Source organism: Notamacropus eugenii, chromosome 1, assembly GCF_028372415.1.
Source record: "Notamacropus eugenii isolate mMacEug1 chromosome 1, mMacEug1.pri_v2, whole genome shotgun sequence".
Taxonomy (NCBI): domain Eukaryota; kingdom Metazoa; phylum Chordata; class Mammalia; order Diprotodontia; family Macropodidae; genus Notamacropus; species Notamacropus eugenii.
Window position 1 is genome coordinate 379907577 of NC_092872.1, and position 12356 is coordinate 379919932.

At 44.1% G+C, this 12356-nt stretch overlaps 1 protein-coding gene across 2 annotated transcripts in view; it reads right to left on the reverse strand.

The window, feature by feature from the left end:
* FAT2 (FAT atypical cadherin 2) overlaps positions 1-12356 on the reverse strand; it is a 108730-nt gene that overhangs the window by 77007 nt on the left and 19367 nt on the right. Inside the window, exons 2-3 of one of the 2 annotated variants that reach the window (XM_072630769.1) lie at positions 3448-6707; positions 2695-3009 (exon numbers count right to left, since the gene is read on the reverse strand). In XM_072630769.1, coding sequence (XP_072486870.1) covers positions 2695-3009; positions 3448-6694 — 3562 coding nt within the window. In that variant the 5' untranslated portion in view covers positions 6695-6707. Of the gene's footprint in view, positions 1-2694; positions 3010-3447; positions 6886-12356 lie in introns of those variants that run through there. The other variant, XM_072630770.1, reaches the window with a different exon arrangement.

Here is a 12356-nt window from a genome sequence, read left to right on the forward strand (position 1 = left end):
TACTGAGCACACAGCTTACACATAGTATGTGTTTGACATAAGCTTGATGGATATTCAATAAAGTTGAATAATTATAATGAGAGGAAAGATGGATGGGAACACTTTCCTTTGCGCAGCCCCTAGGGGTAGACAATGAATCTTCCAACTCTGTGTTTGGTGGTATGTTGGGGGGTTTTCTGTACCTGGTTGATTGTGTTGCATTTTTAAACACACACCCTTTTGAAAATTACCTCTTCTCACTTCAGCTGGGTGGGAAGAGGAAGATCAGGAACATCTCTACCCTGCTAGGAGCTGTGCCAAACACCCCTGTCAGAGAGCTGCTGACAGTAAACAGAACCTGGCCCTGCCAGGGGCTGAGCAGAATGAATGGTCCCCAGTTTCACAGGTAAGAGAGGAAGAGGAGGTGTAGGGTAAGACTGGTAAGAGGCCTGGCAGACCCCAAAGGTCCTGTTCTAAACTGAGCTGATGATCTTTCCCTTCCAAAACTCCCTTTTCAAACTTTCTCATTCCTGTTCATGGTGGCACAATTCATCAGGTCTCCCATGTTCAAAACTTGTTTTTTTGTAACCTTTCCTTCTCTTGTCTAATATTGTCTAATTTTGTCTAATATTGTCAGTCACTAAGTCTTAGAAATCCTATTTTTAAAGTATCTTTAACATCTATCCCCTCTCCTGTATTGCTCCTGACACTACCCTGGTGCGGGTCCTCTTTGACTCCTGCCTTCATTATTGCAATAACCTCCTTTATAGATCTTATTGCCTCAAGACTTTCTTTCTGTCCCCTCCCTTCCATTCTTCTTTTAAATTTCTGCCAGAATAATCTTCCTTATACATAGGTCTAGTCATGTTACTCCTCTGCTCGCAAATCGCTAGTGGCTCTCTATTGCCCACTGAGTAAAATTTAAATATTTTTGCCAGGATAAAAAAATAGTTGCCTACTTTCTACCAGTCTTTTCATATCACTCTTCCATGTTCTTCTAGAGCAGGGGTGGGGAACCTGCCGCCTTAAGGCCACATGTGGCCTTCTAAATCCTTAAGTGTGGCCTTTTGACTAAACCCAATTTTGATTCAGTCAAAAGGCTACACTAAGCATTTGGAAGGCCATATGTGGCCTTAAGGAGGCAGGTTCCCCACCCCTGCTTTAGAGGAAGACCTAGAGTAGGACATTAATTCAGTCCCCCAAAAAGCTGAGAGGCTAGAGGAAGGTGGAAGGAGTCCTTCTGAACTGTGCTGCCCCTTAGGAGGTATCATGGCATAGGAGAAAGATCTTGGCTCTACCACTTGCTACTTGTATGCCCATGGGCAGGGAAATTAACCTCAATGAGCTTTAGCTTCCTCATCTGTGAAATGAGAAGGCTGGATAAGGTGACCTCCACCTGGCAGCTATAAATCCATGCTCCTGTGATACAATTCTATGATCTGTGACTTATTGGCCATGTAAAACTGGACAAGTTACTTCTCAATAAGCCAATTTCTTCATCTGTAAACCCAGGGTAAAATTTGCAACCTCTCCTATACAGAGCATTTGTGAAGAAAAGGTTAGAGAATTAATTATGAGTGATGATGAAGATGATCATGATGAAGAAAACCATATATATTGCTGTCCCTGCTTTGATGACCTCCATCACAAAGCTTTGAGTTGTCTCTAACAGTAAGGATGGGCTACATTGAGTCATTCACACTCTCTCATCTATTTCTGTATTGTTAACAACATCACCTTATATGCAGAGTATGTCATGTGAAAAGCCAGGCTTGATGAATCAAAAGCCAGAATTAAAGTTGCTGGGAGAAATATCAATAATCTCAGATATTCAAACAATATCACTCTAGTGACAGAAAGTGAAGAGGATTAAGAAGCCTCTTGATGAGGGTGAAAGACGAAAGTATAAAAGCTGGCTTGAAGCTTAACATCAAAAAAAACTAAGATCTTGCCAACCAATGTCTTCACTTCCTGACAAATAGAGGGAGAAGAAATGGAAGTGGTGTCAGATTTTATATTCTTGAGCTCAAAGATCACTGCAGATGGCAACTGCAGCTATGAAATTAAAAGATGCTTGCTCCCTGGAAGGAAAGCTATGGCAAATCTGGGCAGCATACTAAAAAGCAGAGATATCACTTTGCTGACAAAGGTTGATATAGTCAAAGTTTTATACTTTTGTATTGTGTTTTGTATCGTGGAGCAGAGTTTTGAGACTCCCTTGGGTAGCAATGAGATCAAATTAGTTAATACTTAAAGAAAATAACTTGGACAGACTTTAAGAGATAGTGGGGTCACAGAGCCGGACACAACTGAACAATAAAAAAACACTAACAACATACATGAGCATTAATAATGCCCAGGGTTAAGAGGTAGTCTTTGTCTGGGTTGAAGACTGTCTGAAACAAGGCTTAGGGTTCATTCTGAGACTAGGGTTAGACTCAGTCTCAGAGTTCAGTGTAAAGTGAAAGTTTACATCTTAGACTGGGATAAGGATCATGGATTAGGGCTCAGCCTGAGGCAAAGGTCTGGACTATCTCACTGGGTTTGGTCACTTATTTCCATTTAAGTTTAGAAAAGTTACTTAACTTTGCTGAATTCCCAAAGAGAACAAGGCAATGTACCATCTTACCCTCCCCAGGAAAGAGGCATGTCATGAGGATCCCAAAGGTTTTAGCTAGGCTAGTAGATACAAGGTTAAATTTCTAGGATCCTTACCTGTCAGAGAGTTAATGATGAAGAATCCTAAATTATTTCCACTGATGATATGGAATGTCAGTTTCCCTTTAGAAACGGTGTCTGGGTCCCAGGCATCCAGTTGAAGTACAGAAGTATTCATAGGGGCATCTTCTTTGACTGAAGGGTAGTAGACAGGCCTTGACATCTGGGGTGGGTTGTCATTAGCATCCATGACTTCAATATAGACTTCAGTCACAGAGGAGAGGGGTACAGACCCCCGATCCACAGCCAATACTGTCAGCCAGTAGTGTGGGGTGAACTCTCGGTCCAAGGGCATCATGGTCTGGACCATCCCTAGGACATAAGGAAAATTCTTCAACCAGGCACCTAGACTTGCATTAGGTATCATGGAATCACAAAGCTAGGAGGGACCGTAGAGTATAAAATGTCAATCTTGAAAGGAACCTTAGAATTGGAACACTGAATGCTAGATTTGGGAGAGACCAATTATGATAGAATTAAGTTGAAAGGGATCTTAAAATATGGAACCCAGGTTGCTAGAGCTGGAAGGAAACTTAAAGAACATAGAATATTAGATCTGAGAGGGACCAAAACAGAGCTGAAAGGTACTTAAAAAACAGAGAACATTGTTAGAACTGAAAGGGCCTTAGAGACAAATCCCTTTACATCTCAAAGACCAGGAAACTAAGGCCTACAGTGGGGAAGCGACCCAGCAAAGCAAGGCCTCCTCCTTCCAGTCCAGGACTCTTTCTACTATATTGTGATGCCTACCTGTGTCTCGATCAATGCTGAAAGTGGCAAGGTCGGTACCATCTCTCAAGAAGTACTGGATTATGCCATCCTGGCCAATGTCAGCATCTTGGGCAGTGACTGCTATCACTGGTGTCCCTGGGAGACTGTTCTCTTCCACCTGACCCTGGTATACAAAGGAGGTAAAGCGAGGAGGATGCAAGTTCTCATTCACATCCAGAACTGTTACTTGTACATGGCAGGATGCTCCACGAGCCATGGGCTTTCCACCATCACTAGCCCACAGGCTCATATTATACCAAGTCTTCTTTTCAAAGTCCAGCTCCCGCTCCAGGCTCAATGCTCCTGTTAATGGATCCAGTCCAAAAGTTCCCTGAGCATCATCCATCAATGCATACTTTACCTCTCCCCCAGGGCCCAGGTCTGGGTCAAAGGCCTCCAGAAAGGTCAGGACAGTGCCCAGGGGCAAATCTTCAGGGACCTTCACTTGACTCAGTTCTGGGATACATTGTGGAGTATTGTCATTGACATCACTTAGTGTTACTACTAGGTTTGTGATAGAAAAGAGCTGATGACCTACCTTTGCCTGGTCTCGTGCCTCTACCTTGAGCACATACTGAGGCTGTGATTCCCTATCCAAAGGCCCTGTGACCACCACCTCCCCAGTGAGAGCATGAAGGGAAAATTTATCAGTGGGGCTCAGCAGGGTGTAGCAGACTCTCCCATTGTCTTCCTTGTCAGCATCTTCTGCTTTCATCTGTGCGACTGTGGTGCCCACTTCAGTGTCCTCTCGGATCTCTACCTGATATCCACCAGGGGGGAATCTCGGAGTGTTATCATTCTCATCCCCAACATTCACTGCCAGCTGCTTCCAGGATGATTTCTGGGGAGTGCCGAGGTCATACACAGTCACATTAAGGATATAGAAACTGGTGGCCTCATGATCCAAGGGAGCAGCCACCTTGAGCAGTCCTGTCTCCAATTCAACATCAAAACGGCTCTCTTCATTGCCTCCTGCAAGGACATAGACCAGTTTTCCATTGAAGCCAGTGTCAAGGTCAGAAGCAGCCAGGTGTGCAACAGTTGTATTGATGGGGACACCCTCCAAGATGTCAATGGACTGAGGGAAGTGGTCCTCAAACTGAGGGGCATAGCGGTTGATGTGATATGTGCTTAAGGAGGTAAACTCCTCCGAACTAGGTTCCTGGATCTGAGACCCAACAGAGTGGATGATGGTCTCTGTGAGATGCTTCAGCACTCCTGTTTCTTCACATTGCACATGGACTGGAGAGCCTGAGGCCACCACAGTGACATTCAAAGATGTAGGCAAGGCATAGTTATCCCCATCTGAAGCAGTGATTTCCAAGGAATAATGCTGACCAGGAGGAAGGCTCTTAAAGGACCGTTTGAGGGAAACCACTCCAGAGAAATGGTTCAGGTCAAAATATTCCAACTCATTGCCAGACACAATCTCATACCTCAGGTTCAGAAGTTCATCCATATCTATGGCCGAGAGGGTCACTACTGTGTCTCCCACCCGTAAGTCCCAAGGGACGGTACCATTGCAGTTGGCATTCTCAAACATTGGTTGGTTGTCATTTAGATTGTTGAGCATGAGTGAGATGGAAACCTCACTCTCCTGACGGAATGGGGATCCCCAGTCTGATGCCCAGACTCGGAAAGTGTAAAGCCTTTGCATAAGCTCATAGTCCATCAGTTTGGAAGTGGAGATGACCCCCAAATAGGGGTCTATGGTGAAAGGGACGGTTCTTGGGCTAGTGATAGAATAAGTGACAAAGCTATTCTCCCCATAGTCTTGGTCTGTGGCAGTAACAGTTAGGACACTGGTCCCAGGAGGAAGATTTTCATCAAATGTGCCATGGTAAGAAGATTGAGAAAAGACAGGAGCATGATTGTTACAGTCAATGATATCAATGATCACAGTAGTGGAAGCCTGGCCCAAAGTGGTTCCAACGTGTAGCTGATATTTGGCTCTATCATAGAAATCCATCAGCCTTGTGGTGGTTATCAGCCCAGTTCGAGAATTAATCTTGAACCCTGAGCTCTCTGAGGTAGACTTCAGAATATATTGCAGACTTGGGAAGGTTGGGGTGACTTTAACCACTACAACACGACTTCCTGGAGGAGAAATTTCACTAAGCTGGACTCTGTAAATGGCCTTCTCAAACCTGGCTGAAGCTATTTTGGAAGGAGGTAAGTGGATGCCCCTGATTTGGGAATACAAAGGTGGTTTTCCTCCACCTTTGGCCTGAAGACTAAGGTTGAATCCATGACGATATTCCAACCAATCAATCTCTTTGATGGATACTAATGTAAACTTGTTGCCCCCAACATATGATTTGATAACTTTGAAATGCTTCCCTGGGTCTCCATCTACAATGTTCACAACTTCAACCCCAGCCTCTGAACCATTCGCATCCACCATGAGTGTGGCATAGGCATTGTCCTCAGTGTCATCCAGTGATGTCACGACTACTGAAGAAATAGCTGGTGGCTTCTTGGGACACGGATCCACCTGGATGACCAGGGAGGCCAGGTTGCCAAATCCATTGCCCTCAGAGATCTTTCTCATGCGGTCCACAGCCAGCACCTGAAGCTCATGCCTCCCCTTCCAGGTGGCATTAAGTTTTCGAGTCACAGTCACTACACCACTGGTGGGATGGACTGTGAATAGCTCTGATCGGGTATTGAAGGCATAATAGAATTCAGAATTCTGGCCAAGGTCAGCATCAGTAGCGCTTACCATGCAGATGGCACTTTTGAGAGGGGTGTCTTCAGGGATGGCAACTTTATAGGATGGGGGAGAGAACAATGGCTTTAAGTCATTTTGATCCAAGATGCGGACCAGGACATGAGTTGAAGCTTCATACCCCAAAGTCTGTTCTGTGGCTTGAATGACAAGGGTGTAGCTGTCACATACCTCCCTGTTCAGAATTGCTGTGTTACCACTTTTGGTCCTTATCCTCAGAAAACAGAAACTGCCCACCACATGCTCCTCTGTTTTAAATACATTAGCCAGATCTCCTGATATGATGCGGTATCTCACTACCATTTGGGGCTCTGCCAAGTAGATGCCCATCTTGCCAAGACTCTCCACGTAGGTCTTGGGAGCTGAGTTCTCATAGATAGTGGCATTGTACACAGGGTGGGTGAAGTGCAAGGTTGATGGACTGGGGCTTTCCTGGAGCCTCTCACAGGACAAGCAGGGAAGCAGGAGAAGGACAAAACTCAACACTATGATGGCCATTGTGAGGAATCACCTGAGTAGAAACAGAAATAGGTATGAGTCAGTGGGAAAAAACCCCAGTGGGAAAAAAAATTAGCATGAAATTAAGTGCAATAGAGATAGAAAAATGTTATAGATAAGAACATCCAATATGTCACTACAAAATCCATTAGAGCAACTTGACTCCACTGCCTACAGGATAAAATATAAACTCTTGGGTTTAGCATTCAAAACTCTCCACAATCTACTTCTCATCTACCTGTCCAAACATCTCCCAAGTATTCCCCATGGACTTATTCTCTGCTCAAGCCACACTGGACCCCTAGGTGTTTTATTTTATCCTGCAATGTCCTGCTTCTTTGAATTTACAGAGAAGAATAACCATAAGAAACAACTGTATTCAGCAACCACAAAAATTCTTCAGTTTTCAATGAGTTTGTTCAACCAAACATTTATTTGATAAATTATCAGAGGTCAGTAAGGATGCTTTAAAGGCAAAAAGAAGGTGTAGAGGAAAGAACCAGGAGTTGAGAGGCCTGGATTTGAGTAATGGTTCTGTCACTTAATCATTATATGACCTTGGTCAAGTCTCTCTGCCTCTCTGAGTCTCATTTTCCCCATCTCTATAAAACAAAGGGGCTGAATTAAATGTCTTCTGAGCTCCTTTTACCTGAGTCTACAATTTTGTGAATACTCTCCCATAGGCTTACGTGTGGATAGCCTTAAAGAAGGCAGATGCCTAAAATGCCTGCCTCCATCTTCAAATGCTGAAATTCATCTTTTCCTCCAAGATTCATCTCAAGGTGCCACATCTTTAAGAAACTTTCCCTGATCACACCAACTGAAAACAATCTGTTCTTCTTCAAATTGTCTTAACAACCTTTGTTTGAATCTCTCTTTTGCCCCACTCCCATCACTTTCTACTTGGTATCATACTTATTTGTGTAGATAGCACTTCCCCCTTATTAGGTTATAAAAGGAACAACTGGGTAGTTGTTGAGCTTTAAAAAAAAAAATCCACTGTCTAGAACAGGCTTGGCATATGGTGAACACTTAATATCTGCAAAACTGAATTCCTGAGCAATGCCACTTAAACCTATTCCCCAAATAAAATCAAAGTCTTAAGGGAAACCTGGCAAATAGTAACATGGCAGAATCCTGGGGCTGGAAAATTTGGAAGCCATCCTGCTCCTGTCTCTAGGCAGAACTACACCTAATCTTGTGTTGAAAGGAACTCAGGGATGGAGACTTTTATTTGCCTCATGTTCTCCACATCTCCTCCATCTCTGAAATTTTTTCTTTCAGTATAATGGAGAGGAGCATCCAACCAGGAATTCTCATCCTAGATCTGTTGATTCCCTCCGTGTAATCTATGATAAATCACAGTCTCAGCACCTATTACCTCACCTATAAAAAGGAAATAAAAATATCTGCCCCACCAACCTTGACGAGTTGCTATGAGAATCAAATGTGATAACGAAACTGTTTTGACAAAGTATCCCAGTATAAGGTGCTATTGTTATTATCTGGCTAAGGTCATACAACCAGTGAGTGACAGAACCAAGATTAGGATCTAGGTCTCCAGTCCTTGGCAGCAGAGTGTGAGAATGGGGCTAAGCTTCCCTGGGGCAGTGTCTCGGGGGATATTTTCAATGGGAGTCCCAGAGTGGGTGCTGCCTCTCAGTACTGTCTGACATTTATCCAGGTTGGCACAGAGTGGCCTTCCAGGTGTTAAACGCATTCCTGGGTAAAACAGGAAGGACTTGTTTCTCCAGGTGCCTCTTGTCTCCAGAGACCAGGAAGAGTTAAATTTCCAGGGTAGAGGGACTAGAGAATCTCAAGTCCAGGAGGCTGTTGGCAGTGACTGTCTCCCCCAGACCATGCCATAGAGAGTGGGGGTGAAGGTCAGGGTAGAAACAGACCTACAAAGATACTCTGGAGTCTGGGGCAGGGCTGAATATCTTATATGCACCTTCCCCTCCCCCTCAAATGCATACCACCACCACCACCACCCTATACTTTGGACCCCTTTGGAAACCCCCAACCCCAAGAGAACCAGTAGGGACAAAGTTTATATTCATAACACCCCACTGTGTAGCCCAAATTCAACTCAGCAGTACTGGCTAATCTCTAGGTACCAGGATGGGAGGAGACCCCCAGGTGAGTCATTACTCTGTCTCATGGTACAACAGAAGCAGATGTTTCATTCCTTAAATTCTGGGGGCGAGATCCTTAGCCACCGTCCCTCTGCTCCTCAAAGTTTTAGGCACACTGTCACCAGCCCGGCATAGATCTTGGCCCATGTATGGCCTCCTCTAGAGTTCTTTGCCTTTTTGGTATGCAGAAAATCTTCCTACTCACTCAGGTCAGCAGTGGTACGGGGCAGGCTTCAACAGGCTCAACCTTCCAGCTGCTGCTGCTGCAGCAAACCTGCCTTGCTGAGCAGTTCCTACAAGAAAGGGGTGTAGGAAGGCGGGGACAGGGGAGAGGGGCTCAGTAGAAGATGGGAGGAGAAAAGGACACAGTGCCTGGGATTTCAGGGCTGCATGTACATATAAGCCTACATCTATGAACATATATGTACTCCCCATGTCTAGGACCATTGTTAGTTGGCAGGCAGGAGTACCTCTGACTCTCTCTGTAGAACTCATGGAGGCCACCAGCCCCTCAATGACTAGAACATATCAGAGCAGGAAGCCCGGGGGAGCTAAAGGCTTATCTGAACCTTGGACAAGGGGTAGGGCCAGACTAGTGCCCTATAGACAGAATTGAACTTGGCAAGTGGCCACTATACAGCCACCAGCAACACAGGAAGCAAAGCCCACCTGCCACAGCAACATGAAAAAGCTTGTCAGGGGTTGTGCCTAAGGCTCAGTTTGCTTTTCAGACCCCAGAAGAAAGGAGAGCATAGGTTAACACATGTACCTTTATGCATGCATGTCGGTATTTGTGTATGTATATGTTTGAAGGTATTTTATATGACCACATATATACGTGTGTGAATGTATATCTATATATAAGCATGGGTAGCTGAAGGCTTTAAGAACACGCACATGGAAGCATATGGAAGCATATTCAAAGAAGATACTCAGAGGTTGAAAGGTACTCTGAGAACATTTAATCCAACCCATCTATTTTACAGATGGAGAAACTGAGGCCCAGAGAAGCCAAAAAATTTACCCAAGGTTACATAGTGACCTTAAGTGACAGGGTCAGTACTAAAGCTCCCATCTCCTAATTCCTGATCCTTTCTACTTCACCTTCTCTCTCCATTTAAAACATCCTTATTGGCCTCTGTTTGTTTAGCAAGTAAATGTTTGCTCGCATACAGCATCTCAACCAATGAAACACTTGGGGATTTTTTTTAGTTCATAGTAATTCCCTGGCAGTAGGCACAGACAGCTATGTTTGTAACTGTTCTACAAGAGACAAACCACACCGTCTCTCTCCACTGCACATCCTGAACCCCTCAGTTACTACCAAAACACTAGGCCTGTTGAGTTTGCCAGAAGGGATACAGGATGATAGGAGTTGGCTGGCACTGGAAGGGACCTTAAGAAATATTGATCTTATTCTACAGAGGAAGAAACTGAGGCCCGAATATGTTGAATAACTTTTTAAAAATCACACAGGCAGTAAAAGGTCTATGAAACAAGTCAGAAGACTTCAAATGCAATGTTCTTGATTTAAGGTCAAACTATGCTTATGTTACAGATACCTCCAACCAAATGTTTTAGAAATTTTGAATACTGGTCCAAGCAAAGGCATTCTTATCCATCACTCACATGAGTGCCAAGGAACAGCTAGATCATTCTCAGTCTCATCAGTAATAACAGCCTTTCCTCTATCCTCAGAGCTTCCTATTTCCCAGGCATTAATTAGTAACCCACACAATACCTCTGGGAAACATCTGCCCTTCTATGCCCATTTCACAGATAGGGAAATTATGATTTGAATGGCTTGCCCACGGCCACCCATACAGTCACTAAGATCAGACACTTGGGGTTTCCTGAAACCTGGGTTCCTCCAAGTTTCCCAGGCTGTAGTATCAACAAGATAAGATATTTGAGGCTCACTGATACTGTCATGAAAGTAGCCAAAATACAAAAATGCATTATTGGCCTTGTTCCCCTACTGGATGGGCCAGAAAAAGGCTAATACGTCTCCCCCTCAATCAAGGCGAAGTTGGTCTTCCACAACCTTAAACTTCCTTTTCTGTGACCTTTTCTATGCTTCATGCCATCCCAGGAGTCTGGGTCCCTCCTGTACTTTCTCTCACCCAGCCCCAAGAGAATTTTGCCTTAGGAAAAGAACGGATAAATCCATTCACACTGAAATGTCAGTGACAGATACTGGCTTAATGAGTGACCTCTTCCTGGCACTCCAAGCTCTACAATGTGACTCCAATCTCCCTTTCCCATCTTATCTCATTGTGTTTCCATTAAGAGAGATCCAGTGTGGTATACTGGAAAGAGCACTGGATTTGGAGCTCAAAGGTTTGAATTTAAAGCCTAGCTCTACCATTATTTGTATCACTCTGAGCAAATCAGCTTTTCTCTCTAAGCTGCAGTTTCTTCATCTGTAAAGTAAAAGGGCATTGCCCCAGGGGAAATAATCATACTCACTCTACCTAAGGCCTCACAAGGCTGTTGAGAAGAATGTTGTAAACCTGAAAGTTATGACAACTAACAACCAAGACTCTTTATGCTGTAATTAAATTGGGTTGCTCATCATCCCATTCGTAGACTGCCCTTTCTCATCTCTCTGCCTTTGCTCACATAATCTACAAAGTCATATAATGTGGGTTGCATAAAGCATACACAGATATTCCAATTGTTTTCTGCTAAATACAAGTATGACCTGGTCCTTGAGCCTTTTGAGGATGACAGATTTCCTGGCTGCTTCATCAGGTGGCCGAGCACTAAATGGACTTGTCATTTTGGTATGGAACTGAAAATCTGAGTGATCACTTGGTCTTCTCTTACCTTATGCATTATATTGGTGACCTCATGAGTTCCAGAGGTCCAGAAATTGTGGGTGTAATGAGTAGAACTCACTGGTAACAACGTGAGCTCCTCTCCATCAGACAAGCACCAACAAGAAGAAGAGGCCAAGTCTTTGGTCTGCCTTGGACAAAGACATGAACTTGGAAGGAGAAAGAATACAGAATGGAGATGTGAAATGTAAACTGCCTAGTCAGCATCACTGCAAAGTGCTTCACATTTCAATGAGATTAAACAGCCTCTCAGTAGATTATAAAAGTAGTTACATCAAGTTACTAAATCCAGTTTTAAGTCACTCTGTCAATGTGTGATGTCTTTTGTATCTTTTTAGCATTTCTTGGTATGTAGGAAATAAATGTCTCTCCCATACCTGATTCAAATTGTACATTAAGTACAACATACACCCACCCACTCACCCACCTCCGTACCCCGCAGCCTAGACATGAGCTGAAACCTGAGCTTCAAATCCCCAAGCCAATGGAGTAGGGGCTTCGTGAGCCAGACCTTTATCAGTGGTCAGACTCTCAGGACTGAACCTCATGCTGATAGGATACATGGGTCCACTGCAGAGGGGATCAAATTGTGCAGAAAGGAATGGGTACATGCCCCAGACACTCAGGACCAACAGCAGTTCCATCTTGTTAGACCAAGGATATGTTGTCCCTCTACCTGTTGAAGTC